Source organism: Tupaia chinensis, unplaced genomic scaffold, assembly GCF_000334495.1.
Source record: "Tupaia chinensis unplaced genomic scaffold, TupChi_1.0 Scaffold139757_1, whole genome shotgun sequence".
In the NCBI taxonomy this organism is placed as follows: Eukaryota; Metazoa; Chordata; class Mammalia; order Scandentia; family Tupaiidae; genus Tupaia; species Tupaia belangeri.
The window spans coordinates 3,325,544-3,348,984 of record NW_006199637.1 but is presented as its reverse complement, the minus strand read 5'-3'; the positions used below and the strand labels follow the sequence as shown (position 1 = coordinate 3,348,984).

Here is a 23,441-nt window from a genome sequence, read left to right as displayed (position 1 = left end):
GTAAAGGGGTGGAATGGAGGACCACCTATATAATAAATTGCATTGATCTTTTCAGAAATCAAAGGGAAAACCAGAGCATAACAAATAAATAAGGTTGTTTTTTATTTTTTTAAGTTTCTTGTAATGATTCGACAGAAAGCGAGAAATCACCACCCAGGGGGGATGGTCACGCCGCAATCCCTTCTCCTCCATTCTCCTCTCGGGATCTTGGGCACGCATGCACACGCGCCTGGTGTGAGTTTTAAGCCACCGGGTCCGGGACGTGAACCGCGGTCGACTACGTGGGAGTCCAGCGACGTAGCCATTACACTAACTGCTGGTTCCCGTAATGATTCTTTTTTTTTAGAGAGAGAGGTTTTTGCTATTAGGTGTGTGCACTCACGGGAGAGACAAGAGACAGACAGAGACAGAAAGTGAGATATCACCCCCCCTGGGGGGAATGGCCTACCATAATCCCTTCTCCATTCTCCTCTCAGGATTTTGGGTACACGTACCCAGCATAAGTTTTAAACCACCAGGTCTGAGATTCAAACCACGGTTGAATGTGTGTGAGTCCAGCGATATAACCATTATGCCATCTGCTAGTCCCTTTGTAATGATTGTTAATGAGTTAATACAATACTAAAAGTAGTAGAGATAAAAATCGTAGTTTGATAGGGCTGGCAAGTGGTGTGGTGGTTAAGGGCGCTGGACCTCCCACACAGTGGACCATATTTCGAGTTCTGGACCTGGACCTGGCGGCTTGCTTTCTCACTTTTTCTTTCTTTCTCTCTCTCTCTCTCTCCCCTCCCTCCCTCTCTTGTCAAATTTAAATAAATAAAGTTAAAAATAATTATTTAAAAAATTGTACTTTGTATATAAGTACATAAGTACAGTTTCACAAACGTATGTGCAAGCTAATGCATGTGTATCCTCATATTGGTTTAACCTGATTTAAGCATCAAAACTAGAAGAACTGCATGCCTCCTGGGTGTGTTTTTTTAAAATGACATTTCTCTTAGCAGGTTTTTGGAGTACTGCATTACCTCCTAACTCTGCTTCTGTATGTGCGCACATGTCACCCACGCACACTCCCACACTCGTATTCACACAGTAGACAGAATCCTGACTAATTTTTAAACCCAGGTTAATTCATTTCTTTTTGTAAAACCTTCTGACAGACTGCCCATCTCACTCAGGAGAAGCGAGTCACTGTAGAAGCCTGTGAGATCCTGCATGGTCTGTGTTCCCTACCTCACGTCCACACCTCTCTGATCTCACGCTGGTCGCCCTTCATGCCCTCTCTTTGAGCCATGTTGACTCCTTACTCTTCCTCAACCTTGCCTCATCTTCCTTATTCCCTTCTTGGCGAGGCCTTCCCTCACCACTCTATTTTAAATTGCACTCACTGGCCCACCCCCAGCATCAGTCCCTGGACCACTTACTCCTTTTTCTAACAAGACTAATTAATTCACTTTATTTTTCTTATGTTAAAACATTACATAGTGGCCACAGCTAGAGGCTGAGTCCTCTGCATGTAGACTCTCTTGTGGGCCTTTACAATGAATTCTTTTTAAGATTTTATTTATTTATTTGGAGAAAGAGAGAGGCAGACAGGTGCCCACGACAGGGTTTCACCACACCGAGATCATCCTCCGTCCAGCTTTCCCGAAAGCTTAGGATCTTGGGCATGCCTGGTGTTTTCAGGCTGAACTGGGATCTGAACCCAAGGCCTCAGCAGTACCCTCTCACTTTGTCACTACAACCGGGCTGATGGTCAGTGAATTTTGGATGGAGGGACTTGGTGAACACAGCCTTTTCCTAGTGGTTGGGGATGAGAGAGTTACAGTTGTTGGAGATGCTATCAAAGATGGCGTTGGCACAGTTGACCAGGGCAACAGTGTAGCCTCTGGCCAGGCTGTACAGTTGATTTCAGCCTTCAGCATAGATTCTTGGGCACAAGGGTTCAATGCCAGTGCCTAGGGACTGGGATAAAAGGCCACCAGTGGCTGGTCACTTTGCAGGAGACTGTGTGGGACTCCCTGACCCTGTTTCCCCTGTTGCATCACTGCAGATGGACAGTGAGAACTTGGCCAGGATAATGGCTCTGCAGAAGGCAGTGGCCATTTCCTTGGAACACTTAACTCCTAGACCAGCATAACTCTACAGTCTGATGGTGGCAAACACCTTGACCCTTGTCAGTGTGAGTCTGCCTTGCATGAGCATAATCTTCATAACTTCAGCCTCAAGAACATTCCCAGGAAAAAAAGTGAGCCTTCTCGGACTCCAAGATGGGCAGGAAGAAGAGACAGACCACCTCCAGGGACTGTAATGGGAGTCCTTGACCAGGCTGTTCAGCTTGGTGGTGGGTAGCTACCCTGCCTCCTTGACTGGACCTCTGGACCAGCTGCCACTGCCAAAGCCTCTCATTCCAGGGCCTTTGGGGCCTTCAGGCCCGCCCACAGCGCTGGCAGATCCACCACTTGGTGTCTTTTTTTTGTTTTAGAAAGAGAAAGCTTAGTCTTTTTTTTTTTTTTTTTTTTTTGGGGGGGGTTTCCCCATATGCACATTGGAGAGGTTTTCACTATAGGGCACGTGCACTCGCCAGACAGACAGACAGAGGCAGAGAGGGAGAAATCACCCCCCAGGGGGGATGGTCATGCCGCAATCCCTTCTCCTCCATTCTCCTCTTGGGATCTTGGGCACGCACGCACACGTGCCCAGCGTGAGTTTTAAGCCACCGGGTCCGGGATGCAAACCGTGGTCGACTACGCAGTCCAGCAACATAGCCATTACGCTAACTGCTGGTCCCAGAAAGCTTAGTCTTAATTGCTTTACTTTTTGTGTGCTTGGCACTTAGAACCCGCTCACATTCCATGGATTTTATTTAATTGTTCTCTACTCCAATAGAATATAAACTCTATTAAGGCAAAAGTATCTGTTTTGTATACTGCTTTATGTTTAGTGCCTAGGATAGTGTCTGGCATGTATATAGTGTTTGCTAAATACTTGTAAATTGAATACATGATATTTTGTTGTTACTTTAAAGGTTAGACCTGTGTACTTTGAGCTAAAAGGAGCACTTCATAGGCCTGAGAGTCTCTTAAAATTGAAAAGTCCAATCAGGTCTTTCACTTACCTAAATGAAAAATCATTTCATTTTACCTTTATACAGAAATAAGCTATGGGTGGGACAGTAGGTTGCTGGCTTCCCATGGAGTAGATCACAGTTGGAGTCCCAGATCTGGCAGCTTAAAACTCATGCTGGGTGTGTGCATGCATGCCCACAATCCCGAGAGAATGGACGAGAAGGGATGGCCACTACCCTGGGGGGTGATTTCTCTTTTTGTCTCTGTCTCTCTGGTGAGTGCACGTGCTTTATAGCAAAAAGTCTCTAAAAGAAAAAAAAAATAAGCTATGGGCATAGTAGGGGTTTATGTTGTGAAGCAACTGGGAGTACTAAAACACAGAAAAATATTAACTTGTAAAGAACTTTTAGTGGAGCATTGAAAACATGGAATTAAATGTTGAGTCTCATAATGACATTATTGTATCTTTGCGTGTTTATATGGAAAATATCTCTCCTTATTGGTAGATACTCTTCCTCATTGTTTGTAAATGAAAAAAGTAAGGTCTGAAACCAGCAGTTAGTGTAATGGCTATGTCACTGGACTCTCATGTAGTCAACCGTGATTTGAGTCCTGGTTCTGGTGGCTTAAACTCACACCAGGCGCGTGTGCGTGGATGCCCAAGATCTCAAGGGAGAAGGGATTGCGGCATGGCCATCCCCCCTGGGGAGTGATTTCTCACTTTCTGTCTCTGTCTCTCTCTCTTTCTGCAAGCACACACACCCTATAGCAAAAACCTCTCAAAAAAAAAAAAAAAAGAAAAAAAGTCAGGTCTAAGAAAGTTAAGTAACTTCTGAGTTACCAAGTTGGAAGGGATAGAACCTGAGGATAAAACCCATGTTCTGTCTGTTCTTGTGTAAGGCCTAGCACGTAGTAGTCAGTAATTATTTGAATTGATGTATAATATAAATGTGTAGATGGCAGGTGCATGAACATGTTAAGTGCATCTAAAATGTGACAGAGGAAGATGAGCCAACCACATACAGGCATGGGAACAGCTCAAGCAGAGGCTCTCCCGTGGAAACAAGCTCGCTCTCTGACCAGCATACGTGTCCTCTAGCAATCAAGCAAGCAAGCAAGCGATCCACTTAGAAAGCAGACATCACCAGAAAGGATGTATGGACAGCAAATAAACCCTTGTAAAAATGTTCATCATCTTAGGGACCAGCAGTTAGTGTAATGGCTATGTCGCTGGACTCCCATGTAGTCGACCGCGGTTCACGTAAGTTCATCATTTTAGACATAGGAAAATACAAATTAAAACAATAAAGTATCGCTATATACCATATTAGAACAACTAAAAAACGTAGTGACATCATCAAATACTGGTGAGGTTGTGAAAAAACTGAATCTCTTACAGAAAAGTAAAAGACGGTCACGCTGGAAAATTTTGTCAGTTTCTTGCGGAGTTAAACGTGTATCTACTATATAACTCAGAGATAACATTCCTGGGCATTTATCCAGAGAAATAAAAACTCATGTCTACACATAAACCTGTACATAAATGTTCATTAATTTTTTTTTTTTTAAGAGAGAGAGAGAGATTTTTGCTCTGGGGCATGTGTGCTCATTGGAGAGACGAGACAGAAAGTGAGAAATCACCACCCGAGAGGCATGGCCATGCTGCAGTCCCTCCTCCTCGATTCTCCTGTCAGGATTTTGGGGACACATTGCATGCACACCCAGCATGAGTTTCAAGTCGCCAGGTCTAGGGCTCGAACCACAGTGGGCCACATTGGGAGTCCAGCGCCTTAACCACTATGCCACTTGCTAGCTTCTGTTCATAAAACTTTAATAGCCCACAACTGGAAATAATACAAATGTCCTTCCATTGGCGAATGATTAAACCAATTGTAGTGCAGCCATACCACAGAATAGGACTCAGCAGTAAAACGGGACAGACTGATGTTACGTGCAGCAATTTCAGTAGGCTCTCAAGTGCATGATAAATACGATAAAGGCTGATTTCAAAATGTAGTGTGCTACATAATTCCATTTATGTAACATCGAGAAATGACAGAGGTATAGACACAGAAAACATCACTGGTCAGAGTTTGGGGACTATGGGGGATAGGTAGGATAGTGCAGTAGTTCTGTATGTTGTTTGTTGTGACTACACAAATCTGTACATGTGACACACAAATGAGTGCATTGTAAAAAAAGGTAAAGCCGACTCAGGCCTGTGGATCATGCCTGCGCCCCTTTCCTGGTTTACTCTTGTACTACAGTTAGGTAAGGTGTTACCTGTGGGGAAAGCTGTACCCAGGACCTCCCTGGTTTTGTAACTTGTAAGAATATAATTATTTCAAAGTAAGAGTAAGAAAATCTTAGCTAGGGAGAGGAATAGACGAATATGAAGTGTTGGTTTGAGAGATGGGGGCTGAATGAAGTTTTTGTGGTTTTGCTTTTAAATAAACGACAGGAATGCTAAAACATGCCTGTGTACTAATGAAAGAGGCCATGCAAGAGGGAGTAGATGAGAGGGCATAGTTAATGAGAGCAAAATACATCTTAAACCTTTGGCTTGGAGATACTGAATAATAATGAAAAATACTGTTTACATATTCCTCTTATAATATACAAATGAGACTATCTGTACAGCTTTCTGTAAATGGTTGTACATGCGGCTGTAGTAGTGGTATAGTCCTTTAATGTTCTAAAAATTCCACATGCTTTTGTGTATAGTGAGAAAGCAAGCCACCAAGTCCAGAACTTGAACTGTGGTCAGCCACGTGGGAGTATCAAGTGTCTTAACCACCACGCCACCTGCTGGTCCCCATCACATGCTTCTGTGTTATGGAAATAAAATACTAAATAGAGTTCTAAGAGGTTTTTTTTATGGCGCTTCCTGGTATTTATTAAATAACTTCAGAAGTTTTGTGTGTTACTTTCTTTGTGTGTCTTCCCTTCCAGGTTTTCATCCAGTATGGGTAGGCCATTAATTTCCTTGAACTAAAATGTTAAAATACATATATTTAGTGTAATTATTTACTGTTTAAGAATTAAATGTGGGGGCTGGCAGACGGCATGGTGATTGGAATGCTGGACTCCCACATGGCCGGTCATGGTTTGAGTCCCAGACCTGGCAGCTTGCTTTCTCACTCCCTGCCCCGTGTCACTCTGCTTAAATTTAAATAAATGACAATGATGAATAAAATTATTCTTTTTTTAAAAAAGGAAAGAATTAAATGTGTGGTCATTCTGTTTTGCTCTGTGATTAATGCCCATCTCTTTTACCCAGCCATTCTCCTGTTTTGTTCTTTATCTGGAATGTAGTAATATCAGAATGCGTAATGCAAATTCTTGACTATTTATTTATTGATTGACTATTCATCTCTTTCAGGGACACAGCAGGCCAGGAGCGATTTCACACCATCACGACCTCCTACTACAGAGGCGCAATGGGTATCATGCTAGTATATGACATCACCAATGGTAAAAGTTTTGAAAACATCAGCAAATGGCTTAGAAACATAGACGAGGTAAGACCTAAAACTGGCACAAACCCTTCATGAACACATGTGTGCACTTGGTTAGGAAGAATAAATGATCTTTTGGCCAATAATACGCTATTGTTATTGAAGTCATTGTTATTGAGATAGTTCTTTTTAAAGGTTGCTGTTAATTCTTTGTCTACCTTTTCCTAAGCTTTTGGGCATTCTACCGAGAACCCCATTCAAGACAATTATTAAAGTACCTAAAAACTATCAGCCATCTACTAAGATGGCCTCAAGTAGAACCTCTCCAAATGAATTCTTTAAGTTACGGAAGTGTGATATTGCCTCTAGACGTTGTGCATTATGGAGTACTAATACAGTAAAAACCTAAGCAAGGCAATAGGGCTGCATCACTGCGTGTGAAGGTGTCAGTCTTAGTCAGGTATAGTCAGAGCATATTTGTTCCGTGCTGCACATAGGTGGCTGGCTGGCTTTAATCGTCATGGGGTGTGTATGCACTCACCGGAGAGAAAGCTCTCCCCTGACGGTGTGATATGATAACTCCTCAGTCCTTTTTCTTCATTAACACTGTTCGAGGCCAGCAGGTGGCATGGAGGCTAAGGCACTGGGTCCCACATGGCCAGCTTTGCTCTTTTTGTCCTAGATGCAATAGTTTAAGAATCATGCCAGGGGCATGTGTGTACATTCCCAAAATCCTGAGAGGAGAGTGGAGAAGGGATTGTGGCATGGCCATCCCATCCCTGGTGGGGTGATGTCTGTCTGTCTGTCTGTCTGTCTGTTTCTCTTTGTTGAGCACATGAGCCCTATAGCAAAAGAAAATAAAATTAAAAATAAAAACAACAAAAACTAGCTCTTTAACTTAAGTCCATGTTAGAGCCAAGATAATACCAGTGAAAGCAGCCCTAAGGACTCATTTTTATTTGTTCACTGCTATAATAACTCATTAAGGAGAAACATGACTCATTTTTATTTGTTCACTGCTATAATAAATCATTAAGAAGAAACATTATTTAATAATTAGTTTAAGATACACAGATCTGGGACCAGCAGGTGGCCTGGTGGTTAAGGTGCTGGACACTCCCATATGGCCGACCACGGTTCGAGTCCCAGACCTGGCGGCTTCCTTTCTCCCTTACCCTCCCTCTCTGTGTGTCTCTCTCTGGTCAAATTAAAGTAAATGAATGAATAAATAAAGTTAAATAAATAATAATTTTTAAAAAAGATACACAGATCTTGAGACCAGCAGAGGGCATAATGGTTGTCTCTGGACTCTCATATACTTGACCATGGTTCGAGTCCTGGATCCAGTGGCTTAAAACTCATGCCAGGGGTATGTGTGTGTGTGCCCAAAATCCCAAGAGGAGAATTGAGGAGAAGGGATTGTGGTGTGGTCATCCTCCCCCCGGAGGGGGGATTTTTCCATTTCTTTCTCTGTCTCTGCAGCAAGCACACATATGTTATAGCACAAATCTCTTTTAAAAAGAAAAAAAAAGATGGGGCTGGCAGGTGTCGTTGTGGTTAAGGATGCTGGACTGCCACATTGGCTGACTGTGGTTTGAGGCCTGGACCTGGTGGCTTGCTTTCTCACTTTTCCTTTCTTTCTCTCTCTGTCCCTCTCTGGTCAATTAAAAATAAATAAATAAATAAAGTTTAATAAAGTAATTCTTTTTTTGGAGAGGTTTTTGCTATAGGGTGTGTGATTTTCGCTATAGGGCGCATGCGCTCGCCAGACAGACAGAGAGAGACATAGAGACAGAAAGCGAGAAATCACCCCCCAGGGGGGATGGTCACGCCACAATCCCTTCTCCTCCATTCTCCTCTCGGGATCATGGGCACGCACACACACGCGCCCGGCGTGAGTTTTAAGCCACCGGGTCCGGGACGCGAACCGCGGTCAACTACGTGGGAGTCCAGCGACATAGCCATTACGCTAACTGCTGGTTCCCAAGTAATTCTTTAAAAAAAGACAGAGATCCTGAAACAGGAGAGGCCATTTTTATTTTCTTACCTTTTATAGTTCTGCCAAATATCTGTACAATTGGAAGTTTATCTAAAGACTTTCTTTGCAGTATTGTTCCAACAATAACCAACTTTCTGGTTCTAAGACATAAGCTGGTTACCTATAATTCAATCCTATTCTGTTAATAACATTAACTACCCAAGGTTAAGATCAGACTCATAGGTAAGGGCTCAATCTCAAAATATTGCCCTTGCCCTCACTTCAGATGCCATGTGTAAGTCCTGGGTCTCTAGGTTAGCCACACTGTGTCCGGGTTGTCTACAGTTTTGGAGGTCATTATAACCTCACTTCAAGTTTGATCATTTGCTAGAGTGACACAGAGAACTCAGGAAAGTACTATACCTTTTTATTTAAAATATATATATATTTATTTAATTTCATTTGTTATTATTTTTTAATTTGACCAGAGAGAGAGAGAGAGAAAGGGAAAGCGAGAAAGCAGGCCGCCAGGTCCAGAACTCGAAGCACAATCGGCCATGTCGGAATCTAGCTCCTTCACCCACCTGCCGGCCCTGGAAAGTACTATACTTAATGACTACAGTTGATTATAAAGGTATGGGGATGGGAGGTCCCAGAGCTTCTGTGTCTTCCCTGGATATACTACCCTCCTGACATCACAATGTATTCACCAACACAGAAGCTTCCCTAGCCTCACTATTTCAGGGTTTTAATTGAAATTTTGTTATGGAGGCCAAGGCACTGGATCCCACATGGCCAGCTTCATTAGGCAGGATTAATTAAGTCACTGGCCCACAGTGATCTTAATCTCTGGCCTCCTTACCCTCCTAGGAAGTCAGGAAATGGAACTGAAAGTTCCAGCCCTCTAATCGCTTGGATGATTCCCTTTGGAACTCAACTCTTATTCAGATGAAGCTTGATAGGGCCCTAACATAGGTCACCTCATGAGCATAAATAAACTCAGTTATAGTGGAAAGGGACTCATTATGAATAACAAAAGACATCTTTATCTATCACTCAGAAAATTAGGAGCTCAGTGCCAGGAACTGGGAACAAAGACCCAATTTATTTATTTATTTTTTATCATACCACTTGTCTTGGTAGATTAGATAGCTTAAGTTTCCTTACATAAACTAAGATACATAAAATGCAGCCATTAAAAAAGAAAATCCAGGGGACGGCAGGTGGCGTGTTGATTAAGGTCACTGGACTCCCACATGGCTGACTGCAGTTTGAGTCCCAGGCCTGGTGGCTTGCCTTTTCATTTTTTCTCTCTCACTCTGTTCCTCTCTGGTCAAACTGAAATAAATAAAGTTAATGTTTAAAAAGAAAGAAAGAAAATTCACTTTTTCTGACATACAAGAGGCTGTTTTGTCTGATTTTTCACTTTGTTGTAGAAAGTTAAACCTTAAACTAAAGGAGGCTGAACTGATCCTGCAACATTTAAAAAAGGATTATATATCATGATTAAGAAGAATTCACCCCAGGAATGCAAGGGTGATTCAGTATATGAAATCAGTCGATGTAATATACCCTGCTAATAAAGGACCAAAGCGAAATGATCGTCTCAGTAGGCACAGAGGAAATATTTGACAAAATCTAACTGCTGGGCCAGTTCCGTGGTGCAGTGGTAATGTACAACCTGAGGGAAGCCAGATCCCACATGGCAAGCACAGTTCAGATCCCTGACCCAGTGGGCCTGCAGCCCACCAAGCACATGCACATGCCCAAGATCTGACAGGCCACAGTATGGAGAACAGGGGATTGTGGCATGACTGGGCCCTGTAGAGGGTGCTTCTGTCTTACACGCCTATACACAGGCCTGCTTTCATAAGTAAAGAAAAACTCTGGGCCAGAACATGGTGTGGATGTTAAACCACTGGATTCTACATGGCCAACTGCACAGTGTAAGTCCTGGACCCAGTGACTTGAAAATCACACATGGCATGTGTGTGTATGTGTGTGCCCAGATCCCAGGAGAATAGAGAAGGGATTGCAGCATGGCCGTCTCCCCAGGGGATAACTTCTTAATCTCTCTCTTCTCTGGTGAGCACACATACCATAGCAAACTAAAAAAGAAAAAAAAATGCAAAAGGCCACCCTTTCCCCACTGACTAATGTTGGCACCCTTGTCAAAGATAATTTGACCCTAGGTGGGAGAGTTTATTTCTGGGCCTGCTAATCTGTCCTGTTAGTCTATCATGTCTGTCAGTGTTATACCAGTGCTGCACTGTTTTGGTTTTCAGTAATGTTGAATTAGGCAACGAATGTGAATCCTCCACTTCTGTACTTTTTTTGTTCAAGATTATTTTGGCTATTTGGAGTCCCTTTGGATTCCATATGAATCTTAGGGTAGATCTTTCTATGTATATCTGAAAAAAATGTCACTGGGATTTGGGTGGGGCGGCCATTTCTTTTTAGCTGACTTTTCTGCAGGGGATTCATTGTACCCTAGCCTTATAACTGTTTGAGACTTCAGGGGCTTTATAAGATTTTGAATGAAGGCTTCCATCGGATACTTCACATTATAAAGTCTGAAGTCATGATCCAGCTTAGGTTTAGATTATGCCTCGGGACTCCAGTTTCAGATCTTTTGTCTCTGTGTACTCATTTCATGAGATTTACAAAGCAGACAAGCCTCCTCTGGGGGGTGTGTAATATTTGGCCCAGACGGTATTAGATTTTTCAAAATTAGTGCAAAAGCAGATCTACACATCAAAAAGGTGTTCTCACATTAGCTGAAGAGCCGATTCAAAAGGTCTTAGAAATTGTGCTGATAGATCATTTGGAATTTTAAGTAGGCTTTTAGCATGGAGTGGTTTTGGGTGACTGCTTTAAAACTTTCTGCCTATGGAAATGATGTTTTAAGTTGAAAAAAAAATAAAGTCACTTTTATTTAAGCCATTCTTGTCATGTGTAAAACTAAAATTTTATTCCATTTTAGCATGCCAATGAAGATGTGGAAAGAATGTTACTAGGAAACAAGTGTGACATGGATGATAAGAGAGTTGTACCTAAAGGAAAAGGAGAACAGGTAAACGTCTGAAAGGAGCAGATACGCCGTCCTGTCTGTGAAGACGAGACTGCTTTTGATCGATACTACATTAGTGGTGATGGAGTGCGCTGAGCTGTCACATCATTTTTGTTTTCAACAACTTTTTAAAGAATTATTTAATTTGTAAATTATTTTTTTAATTCACCAGAGGAGGGGAGAGTGGGAAGGCAAACCACTAGGTATAGGATTTGAACTGTGGTTGGCCATGTGGGAGTCCAGTGCCTTCACCACCACTCCACCTGCTGGTCCTGTCACATTGTTTTTAAATGCTTATTGGAAACTATAGCTTATCATTTGAGTGGATTTTTTTCAGTATAGAGCCAACATTTATGAGATAATAAAACCCGAAATATTTTAAGTCTTACTGAAACTACAGAGACAGAAAAATATAAATCAGTGATTCTTGCTTTTTAACTGAAGACTAAAGAAGTGTATTAATTAAGTAATATGATTCTAACATTTGATGGCCAGAAACCTGGGGCAAGCAGAAATTGGACATTAATGAGGCACATTGAGGGCCAGCAAGTAGTATGGTGGTTAAGGTGCTGGATCCCACATGGCCAACTCTGCAGTTCAAGTGCTGGACCTGGAGGTCTAAAAAACATGCTGGGCATGTGTGCTTGCGTGCTCGAAATCCCAAGGGGAGAATGGAGGAGAAGGGATTGTAGCATGGCCATCCCCCCACCCCCAATCCGGCAAACACACGTGCCCTATTGAAAAAAAAAAATCTTAAAAAAATAAGTCACGGGACCAGCAGTTAGTGTAATAGCTATGTCGCTGGATTCTCATGTAGTCAACTGCAGTTCGAGTCCCGGACCCGGTGGCTTAAACTCATGCAGGTGTGTGTGTGTGCGCGTGTGCCCAAGATCCTGAGAGGAGAATGGAGGAGAAGGGATTGCGGCGTGACCATCCCCCGTGGGGGGTGATTTCTCGCTTTCTGTCTCCCTCTCTCCCTCTGTCTTTCTGGTGAGCACATGAGCCCTATAGCAAAAACCACTCCAAAAAAAAAAGGAAAAAAAAAGTCACATTGAGTTTGCCTAAAGTTTGCCACCAGAGTGAAAATATGTGATAGACTGTCTGAAATAAATTCTTGGGTAAGGAGAGGGTAGTTTTAATTACTTTTGTTTTCTGTAAGAACTCATTAACTCACTGAAATGATCTGTTTTATATATCCAGTTGAGGTTACTGCCTTCAGAGTAAGATTGTAATTCTTCCATGATGTCACAGTCATTGCTTGTCAACCCATATTTGATCATTTTATGATATTTTGATTCTCTCTTAGATCGCAAGGGAACATGGTATTAGATTTTTTGAGACTAGTGCAAAAGCAAATATAAACATCGAAAAGGCGTTCCTCACATTAGCCGAAGATATCCTTCGAAAGGTGAGTTCGTCTTTGCTTCTGCTGAGGTAACTCAGTGTCTCGACGGAGTATTTTGTCTCTTCTAAAGTATTAGCTTATGTATAGAATTCAGGCTTGGGTGACGTTGTCTGAAAAGATGGTTCTTGCTGATGTCTAACCCCACAAAGTGAAGTAAAGAACTGGGGGAGCAAAAAGCCTTGAGGAAATCAGAAGGACCAGTTTGTAAGTGGACCTGTTATGTCGTTTTTGTACAGTGTCCCTGTTCTTCCAGTCAGTTCTTGGGCAGGCAGATAAAGGGCACGTTCATGTTATAAACGGAGTAAATGGAGTACACACATCCCCCGATTCATTTAACCAGCATTTCAACCTGTGATGTAAAGCGAAGTGAACAGTGCTGAAACTGTGATCTTGGGGCATTTATTTACCGTGGATTGTTTCTGGGTTTAAGATTTGTCAATCACAATACTTACCAGTGTAAATAACATGTAGCAAAATTGGAACTCTGAGTTTTGTATTTCCCTTCAAGTGCCTAGATATGTAACACCACATACTCGGTTATGAGTTCTGAATTCAGCCAGCCTATTGTAATTTTAAATGCAAAGAAAACCCCAAACAGATAAAATGGCACAAATCTTAAAAGAGAAATAACTTTTGTATAGAAGAGAACTGCTCAGGTGACTTTATTTTTTTAAGAGGGATTTTTGCAATAGGGCATGGACTCTTGCTGGAGATAGAGACAAAAGGCAAGAAATCACTCTTCGGGGGAAATGGCCACAATGAATTCCTTCTCCTACATTCTCTCGGGATTTGAGGCGTGCACACACACGCACCCAGCATGAGTTTCAGGCTGGTGCATCCAGGACTCAAACTGCATTCGGCCATGTGGGAGTCCAATGACATAACCATTACACCATCTGTCCAGACCTTTTTGTTTTTATATTTGAAATATTACCTTTTTTTAAAAAAAAGTCAATCTATAGATAAAAAGTAGATATCTATAAAATGTAAGCTGTAATAGAAGCAATATGCTAAATAGAAATTAGTGAAGTTTCTGAGGATTGTAAGAAGCTGAACATGTGGGCCAGCAGTTAGCGTAATGGCTATGTCGCTGGACTCCCATGTAGTCGACTGCAGTTCACGTCCCGGACCCAGTGGCTTAAAACTCACGCCGGGCGCGTGCCCAAGATCCCGAGAGGAGAATGGAGGAGAAGGGATTGCGGCGTGACCGTCCCCCCTGGGGGGTGATTTCTCGCTTTCTGTCTCTCTGTTTCTCTCTGTCTGTCTGGCGAGCGCACGCGCCCTATAGTGAAAATCTCTCCAAAAAAAAAAAAAAGAAGAAGAAGAAGCTGAAGCAGGTGGCATGGTGGTTAAGGCACTGGATTCGGCCTGGGCAGCCATGACTGGAGTCCCAGAGTTAGCAGCTTACTTCCTCACTTTCTCTTTCTCTACTTCTTTCTCTCTCACGAGTGCATGTGCCTTATGTAAAAAAGAACAAATTAATAAAATTAAATAATTATTTTTAAGAAGAAATTGAGTTTAGTTATATTAAGCTCTGTGTAAATCCCTGAAACCATGGAACTTAATTTCTAGAGTGAAGCGTCAGGTGTGTGAGATAACTCGGCGTGAAATTGAAAGTGGAAAACACAGTCATCAGTTACTACTGTTTAAGAGGCCTGTGAAAGTGCCAGCAGCCCGCATATCAGGTTTCAGGAGTCGCTGCTGTTAGATGATGTTTTTTTGTTGTTTTTTCGTAAGTCAAATCAAAAGTGGAATTTGAGGGCCTGTTATGTTTAGGAAATAAGTATTTGGAAGGGTAGTTGCCGGACTCGTAAATAGTGACCCTTACCGACTCTTACTCTTATAGGGTTTTGTTTTGAAGTTCTATTTTTTTTTTCCCCTTCAGTTTTTACCAATACATGTGCTTGCCAGAGACAGACAGTGAGAGGAAAGTGAGGGATCCCCCCACCCCCCTTGGGAATGGCCATGCCTCAATCCCTTCTCCTCCATTGTCCTCCTGGGATTTGGGGCCTGCATGCACACAGGCCCAACGTGATTTTCAAGTTGCCAGGTCTGAGACTTGAACCGTGTTCGGCCATGTGGGAGTCTAGTGCCTTAATTGCTGTGCCACCAGCTGACCCCAACATGTTTCTTTTTTTAATTATAAAAACAATTTTAGAATGTTTAGAAATAATTATTTTGTGAGTAAAGATAAAAAGCCATTATGTATATAATTATTTGAGAAATTTGTATTTTCATTTTTTGAGGATTCTTTTTTTTCTTTGGAGAGGTTTTCACTATAGGGCGCGTGCGCTCACCAGACAGACAGAGACAGACAGAGAGACAGAAAGCGAGAAATCACCCCTCAGGGGGGATGGCCACACCTCCATCCCTTCTCCTCCATTCTCCTCTCAGGATCCTGGGCACGCGTGCACACGCGCCTGGCGTGAGTTTAAGCCACAGGGTTCGGGACTCGAACCACGGTCGACTACGTGGGAGTCCAGCGACATAGCCATTACGCTAACTGCTGGTCCCGAGGATTTTTTAAAAAAAAAAAAAAGAATAGAAAAATACTAGATTGACTACAAGAATTGAGTTTTTAATTAAATGAATTAAAAGAATAGAAATTTGCTTTTTTAAAATTGGTGTAAGGTACTCTGCATTTCAAAGATTGGTTGGTCAGGTTGAAAAATTATCCCAGTAGTCACAGTCCACACAAATACCAAATCTGACCAGCAGGAGTCATCCCGGAGCTTACTGAAACATCCTGTCTGAATTCTTTCTTTCTTGGCTTTTTGGTCTCCTCTATGGCATCTGCTTTCTCTGACTGTCCTGTGTCCTTCTCGGTCTTGGTGAGGTTTCCTTGCTTTTGTCTTTTTAGCAGTGCTGTGTAGTGAGTCATTATGTAATTTATATCCCAGTGAGGTAGACCTCTCTGTATCGTAGCACAGGTTAGAGTATGGCTACTTCAGGAAATAATAATATCAGACTGGAGTCTTCCCCATGTTCGCAAGTCCAAATATGAGGTGCATTATTTTTTTCACACACATGCACCCACTTCGATGTGGCAGAAATTTCAACTCAGTATTAGCTAAGTAGGCGTTTCTTGGGACATCTGAAATCTTAAAACGCAGTATTTTATTTTTACCCCTTTGGGCTACCCAAGACCTTAACTTTGTATTGTTTTTCCAAGAGCCTAAGTTTTCAAGTATATCCCAGATTTTCAAATTATATTCGAGATGACAGCCCAGCCATAGCAGGCTGGTAGATGCTGCTACTCTATGAGCTGAGGCTACGTAGGAGGCCCAGGTTTGATTCCCAGGCCACCCTAAGGGCCAGGCCTGTTTGCACATGCCTATAGTTTAGTTACTCAGGAGACGGACACAAGAGGATTATAACATGTTAAGACCCTATCTGTTTTTTTTTTTTTAAAAAAGAAAGAAAGAAAGAAAGAAAGAAAGAAAGAAAGAAAGAAAGAAAGAGGGCCAGCAAGTGACGTGGTGGTTAGGGTGCTGGACACTCCCACATGGCCAACCACAGTTTGAGTCCCGGACGTGGTGGCTTGCTTTCTCACTTTCCTTCTCTCTGTGTGTCTATCTTTCTCTGGTTAAATTAAAATAAATGAATAAACAAAATAAAATAAATCTTTAAAAAAAAAGAATGAAAGAAAGGAAGGAAGAGAAGAGAAAAGAAAATAAAAGAAAAGAGAAACACAGGGACCATGTTAAGGCACTGGACTCCATATGTCCAACTGCATTTGGGGTTCCAGATCTGGCGGCTTGCTTTCTCACTCTTTTGAGCATTTTATTTTAGTAAAGTTGAATATATAGTATATATATTTATGTAATATATATATATAATGGTGGTAAATAAAATTATTTTTAAAAGTTTTTGATGAAACTACTGTTACATACAACAGAATGGATACATCTCACAGTGATACCGAGTGAAAGTCAGATGCAAAAGAATGTATTATACTGTGGTCCTGCATATATAAAGGTCAGGAACAGAACAAAAACTAATTTATGGTGTGATAGAATATTGAGGGGCCGGCAGATGGCATGGTGGTTAATGGCACTGGACTCCCACATGGTCGACCATGGCTCGAGTTTTGGATCTGGCAGCTTGCTTTTTCACTTTCTCTCTCTCTCTCTCTCACACACAAAAACACACACACACTCTCTCACTTTGTCCCTCTCTGGTCAAATTAAAATAAATAAATACATAAATAAAATAAATAAAGTTCAATAAGATAATTTTTAAAAAGCTATCAGAATGTTGGTTAACTCTTGGTTACCTTTCAGAGGGTCGTACTGACAGAGGAGTATGAGGGAGTCTTCTGGGGTGGTATGCTCTATACCCTGACCTGGTGGCATCAGAACTCACACTGAAAATACATCAGGCTGTGTGTGTACTCAAGCTCTGTGTACTTCTGCGTGCATAAGTTACCAATAACATCGTTTCAGTAATAGCTGGCAAGTACAAGGTTATACAGAGAAGAAAAGAAAGTCAGCGATACACCGACCCCACAGGTTGCTACTGTGACTGTCTCAGTGGCTGCCATTGAGCTTTTTCTGTATCTGTCATCAACCTGAACTGTATAAACAGTGCGCTTGGGCTTTTTCACTTATCTTCATTGAGATTGCCTTTTACAGACTATGGTGCAGTAACACACACTTTAGTCTCCAAAGGTAAATAATCAGATTTTGTTTTACTTCCGTTAGACACTGCCCACCATTATGTTTATACAGCTTGCTTCGTAATGCCTCTAAGGTGGAGGCCAGGGCCAGGGGGTGACAAAATCTGCTCAGTCAGGGCGAGCAGCAGCCATTGACGCTCGCAAACTGGAGTTTGATCCTCGGATTGCTAAAGGTGTCCACTTTTCTAGGTGTCTGTTTATACCAGTATTGTCCTTTATTCAAGTTTAAAAAAGTATTAGTATCCATTTAAAACTTGTTATTTATTGCTGAGGGTATGTGCACCCAACAGAGAGAAAGCAAGCACCCCCTAGCAGAGCACAGTCCTGCCACAATGGTTTTTCCTCCAGTTCTTCCCTTCGAGAGTTTGAGCACCAGTGTGCTTGCACCCAGTGTAATGGGTTTTTGTTTGTTTGTTTGTTTATTTTTTTTAAAGAGATTTTTGCTATAGGGTGCATGTGCTCACAGGATATATAGAGAGAAAGAGAGAGAGAAAGCAAGAAACTCCCCCCTGGGGGGGATGGCCATACTGCAATCCCTTCACCATTCTCTTTTTGGGATTTTGGGCCTGTGTGCACGCGCACACAAACACACAGCCACCTGGCATGAGTTTCAAGCCTCTGGGTTCTGGGACTCGAACCACGGTCGACCACGTGTGTGTCCAGCACCCCAGGCGCTAGCCACCTGCTGGCCCCTCCAGTGTAATTTTCAAGCTGTCAGGGTCAGGATTTGAACTACAGTCAGTCACGTGGGATTTGGCTCCCTGTGTACAGTATTTGCTGCGTTACAGGGCTGACCCTTAAATAAGGTTTTATTAGATGAGGCCATTGGGGAAAAAAAAGATTAAGGCAGAGACGATTACTGAAACTTTTTAAGGAATGCCCAGAGGAATCTATAACACTTCATAGCTTGGCGGAAGGGCACAAAATGAAGACAAACGAAGCTTCCAAATTTTTCAGTTTATGTTGGGGGAAGCTATCATGTGATGGTAATGCATCTGGTTGCATGAACTGGCATTTATGAGAATGTTCCTGTCGGCTCCTGCTTTGTCCGTGACAATGCTTTCTTACGGTGCCTTTCCTGTGTGTGTTCCAGACCCCCGTAAAAGAGCCCAACAGTGAGAACGTAGACATCAGCAGTGGAGGCGGCGTGACGGGTTGGAAGAGCAAGTGCTGCTGAGCGCCCGCGCCCCAGCAGTGCGTCCGCCGCCCGTTTCTCTTCTTGCTGCAAAATAAACCACTCTGTCCATTTTTAACTCTAAACAGATATTTTTGTTCCTCATCCTAACTATCCAATTCATCTATTTTATTTGCTTTCATCTGTGACTGCTTGCGGACTTTAATTTTCTTCAAACAAAAAAATGTATAGAAAAATCATGTCTGTGACTTCATTTTTAAATGTACTTGCTCAGCTCACACTGCATTTCAGTTGTATTATAGTCCAGTTCTTATCAACATTAAAACCTATAGCAATCATTTCAGTTCTATTCTGCAAATTGTATAAGAATAAAAGTTAGAATTAACAATTTTATTTTGTACAACAGTGGAATTTTCTGTCATGGATAATGTGCTTGAGTCCCTATAATCTTATAGACATGTGATAGCAAAAGAAACAAACAAAGCCAGGAAAACACTCATTTTCGCCTTGACTATGTAAATGGGGTTAATTTTGTCCTGTGCCTTATGTGGAAAGGAACTTCTTTGGTTTTTTCCTTTTTTGTTTTGGTGGAAGCATGTGCAGGAGACATATCATCCAAACCTAAACCATTAAAATGTCTGTGGTGTGCTTGGCTGTAATTCGCAAAGTAGTTCATTGAGGACAAAGGGTAATGCAGAAATGATAGCTTTGGTTTGCCGAGTCGCATTTTAAGTGGCCTTGCTATTTCAGATATTCCTGCCACTGTTTCTTCTCCGTGGCCACTTGCCCCGTGTCTCACCTTCCTGCATGCTGCTTTATCTGCTCCTCCCCCCGGGCCCACCTCATGGGTATGAGTTCTTTAAAAGTGAAAGGGGCAAGCTCCTGGGTTTGTCCAGTTCAACATGCAGCACTGACTTACCTGCTAAGTAAACAGAGCAATTCTAACTGCCTACTATCGAATGTCAGTTCATTGGTGTCTCCCCCTCATTGGCTCTGTCCCCAAAACGCTGTCCCAGGTCTCTTCGTTCGCTGCTTTACTTCTGTATCCCTCTCCTTTTCCTCCGTCCCCTTCCTGTCTATCCACCAAGTTTATGAAACGGAAGAGTTCATTGCATGCTCTAGTGTTTGGAGGGTGTTGTGGTTTGTCTTTCTAATTAGGTGTATAGCCTCTTCACTTTCTAGAATAAATCTCTTAACCTGAATTTGAGTAGTCTCCATTTTGACAACTCCTAGCAGTTTGGTAGCCCAGTAAAGGATGTTTTTTTTAAAAAAAAAAAAAAAGTGTGGAAGGAAGGAGGAGTGACTTCATATGAACCTGTTTGCCAAACGTATTGCGATTTGGCCTCTGAAGAACACTTTTTCAGTGTTAAGTTGTCTTTACCTTAAGATGTAGAAATACCTTAGACTGTTATTGAGTCCTGTCTTCACATCCTTTTGGGAAACTTGCATTACCATGGATTTGGAAGAAGGACAACAGAAGGTTTTTCATGTAAAGGTTTCTCGCTATCTCTAACCCTGTCTCGTCTTCACTTGGGTTTTCCGGTTTGCCTCATCGCTTATCATTAGGCTAGGGTAGGTTACGTTTGGGTAAGCTACGTTTGCTGTGCTGCTGGCATCCTAAGATGATACCTTTGTTGAAAGAATTGTGAATAGCATGATTCATTTCTAGCAGAGGCTGAGTTCAGGACAGCAGCTCCCATTGAGAAGTCTTTCCGCTTCGTGAGTTGCATTTTAATGACCTCTTGGCTCACAAGCAAACAGTGTAGGGATGTGTGTCTGCTATGAAAATCCACACGTTTTTCAGATAGTGCTCTAAACACAATTTTATATGCCTCACTGGTGGCAGTGCTTAGGGTGTTCCCTCACTTGACTTTATCATTGTTTACTACTAGTGAAAAGCAGCATTGCCAAATCCCTAATTTTCCACTTAAAAAAATAATGACGAAGAAATGACGTTAAGCTTTTCAAAAAGTTTTAGGCTAAGCCTGCCATTGTTAGGTTAACCTTCATGTATCTGTTGCTTCCCTTTATCTGAAATGTGGCCGTAGTTTTTTTTTTTTTTTCCTTTTTTAACCCTCTTTAATCCTTATTCAGTTCATTGACTTAAGGTTTGAGAGCTAAACACTGGGATTTTGGGTAACAGACTGACAGTTTTGTTTGCATATTCTAATCGGCATTGTACATAGAAGGGATATGGCTACCTTTTGTTAAATCTGCACTTTCTAAATATCAAAAAAAAAGGGAAATGGAGTATAAATCAATTTTTGTATAATCTGTCTGAAACATGAGTTTTATTTGCTTCATATTAGGGCTCTGCCCCTTTTCTGTAAGTCTCTTGGGGTCCTATCCTGTGTAGAAGCTGTTCTCATTAAACACCCAACAGTTAAGTCCATCCTCTGGTACTAGCTACAAATTCGGTTTCATATTCTACTTAACAATTTAAATAAACTGAAATATTTCTAGATGGTCTACTTCTGTTCATATAAAAACAAACTTGATTTCCAACTGTGTGGTTTGGTTTTCATTTATGGAGTTGGAGTGGAGGGTTACTTCAGAAAACAATGCAAAATCACAAACTAAAAACAAAGCATGACAAAAATAGTAAAAAACCAAGTGTCTCCGTGTGTTTTACAACCGGGAAGGCAACTTCAGAAACTTCCTCCGTTAAGAACCTACAGAAATTCAATTACTGCGAGGGCACTAAAGCACTGTCATCCTAATGCCAGTGTGGGAGCTGCTACAACCTTGGGCATGGCCCTCAGCCCACTGCCCCCAACACTAGTTGCACATGCCAAAGGCCAGCTATGACTGAAGTCAGTGATGACCCAGGTAGGCCCTCCACACTGGAGGATGGACCTTTAACAGTGGCGGTCCTCTTAGCTGAAAAGTGTAAAGCAATTCCTACTTTTTTGTGAACGATAATAACAGCTTTGCCTTTCTGTATAGTATTGGCAGAAGAAATATCAAATCTTGTATTAAGACCTTACTGGTCAGGAATAATGAGAAGTATTTGTTGACAAGGTTACCTCTGCTAGAAGGATATGAAGTTTTCTTCTATTTTTTCTTTTTTTGAGAGAGATTTTTGTTGTAGCATGTGTGCGCTCATCATTCAGGACAGAGACGGCAAGAAATCACCCCGAGGGGGGTGGCCACGCTTCAATCCCTTCTCTTGGAATCTTGGACACATGTGCATGTGCCCAGTGTGAGTTTTAAGCCGCAGGGTCTGGGATTCGAACTGTGGTCCACGATGTGGGAGTCCAGCAGTATAACCATTATGCCACTTGCTGGTCCTATGAAGGTTTTTTCACACACAGCATTTATAGGCATCACTTGGAGTGTTTCTGTGCTGTCCTACACACACACTTGTCTTGTGTTTCTGGGATGAGGCTTACAGTTCTGCCTTAGAGGTTGGCTACAGGAAGACAGGATATGGTCTCTGCCCTTACGTTTATGATCTAGTTTAGAAAGCAAAAGTAATACTGTGCTGGGCCTACAGAGAAGCCAAACAGTTGCGATCCAGACTCGGTGCTGCACTGGAAGAGCAAGCTCAGCTGGTGCGAGTATCTGGAGTAGGCCTTGCAGGAGGGCCATGAATAGGTTCTGAGATCGCCTTCGTCTGTGATGGTGTTGTTACAGAAATACCTGCGACGAGGTGACTTAGGAAGAAAAAGTGGGTTTGACTCGGGATTCTGGCAGTTGGGAAGTTCAAAGGTGTGGGCTGACACCATGACCTGGCTGACAGCAGCAGAAGGGGGTGGCCAGGCACACAGGCAGCTAGCTATCCTGCGTGACAAGCCACTCTGGTAAGAACGAACCCCTTCTCACAAGATCTGGAAGTCGGTCTCCTGAGAGGACATGAATTCATTTGTGAGAGTAGTCCGTGACCCAGTCACCACCCACGGGGCCTCAGGAAGGTCTCCCCACCTCCTGGTTCCCTGACGTGGCAGGAGATGCAGGGTAAAGGTTGCGAAGGGGAGGTATTGGTTAGCCTGAGGTGCCTGTGGCACTGTTGTGGGTGCTCTGGGTAATGTCTCCAACATCCGGATGAAGGAGGACCTACTTATTTTGCAAACTAAGGGGTAGTCTCAATTTAAGACTGCACAGCCAGTTGGTGCTGGAGTTAGGATTCTCGACCCAGTCCTGACACTAGTGTCTTCGACCTTCCCTTGGTAGCACAGTTTCAGGGTAAGGTCCTAAGGTTTGGTTATACTGTTTGTGAAGGGGGTGATAGAACGCCAGGGTATAGTCTTAGGGAGCTGGCGTTGCCTAACCTGGGCTAAGGCCACTGACTACTGTTTTTGCTTTGACTTTATTATCCCTTATCACCTTATTTTTTTGTTTGTTTTTTAGGGTTTTGCCATAGGGTGGGTATACTCGCTGGAGAGGAGAGAGAGACAGAAAACATGAGAGATCACCCCCCAAGAAGAATGGCCATCGCTTATCCTTTGTCCTCTCGGAATTTGGGGCAAATAAACACAACCAGTGTGATTTTTTTTTTAAAGAATTAGTTTACTTTATTAATTTATTATTATCATTTTTAATTTGACCAGAGAGGGACAGAATGAAAGAGCAAGAGAGATGGGGCCGGTAGGTGGCCTGGTGATTAGGAGCATTAGACTCCCACGTGGCCGACTGCAGTTCAAGTCCCA

General features: G+C 42.4%; 1 protein-coding gene across 1 annotated transcript in view; it reads left to right on the top strand.

Annotated features, from left to right (window-relative positions):
- Positions 1-21,254, top strand: part of RAB10 (RAB10, member RAS oncogene family) — an 81,625-nt gene extending 60,371 nt beyond the window's left edge. The window contains exons 3-6 of the mRNA XM_006162194.2: positions 6,451-6,589; positions 11,488-11,577; positions 12,881-12,982; positions 18,751-21,254. Of these exons, the coding sequence (XP_006162256.1) occupies positions 6,451-6,589; positions 11,488-11,577; positions 12,881-12,982; positions 18,751-18,834 (415 nt within the window). The 3' untranslated portion in view covers positions 18,835-21,254. The remainder of the gene's footprint in view (positions 1-6,450; positions 6,590-11,487; positions 11,578-12,880; positions 12,983-18,750) is intronic.
- The last annotated feature ends 2,187 nt before the right edge of the window (positions 21,255-23,441 follow it).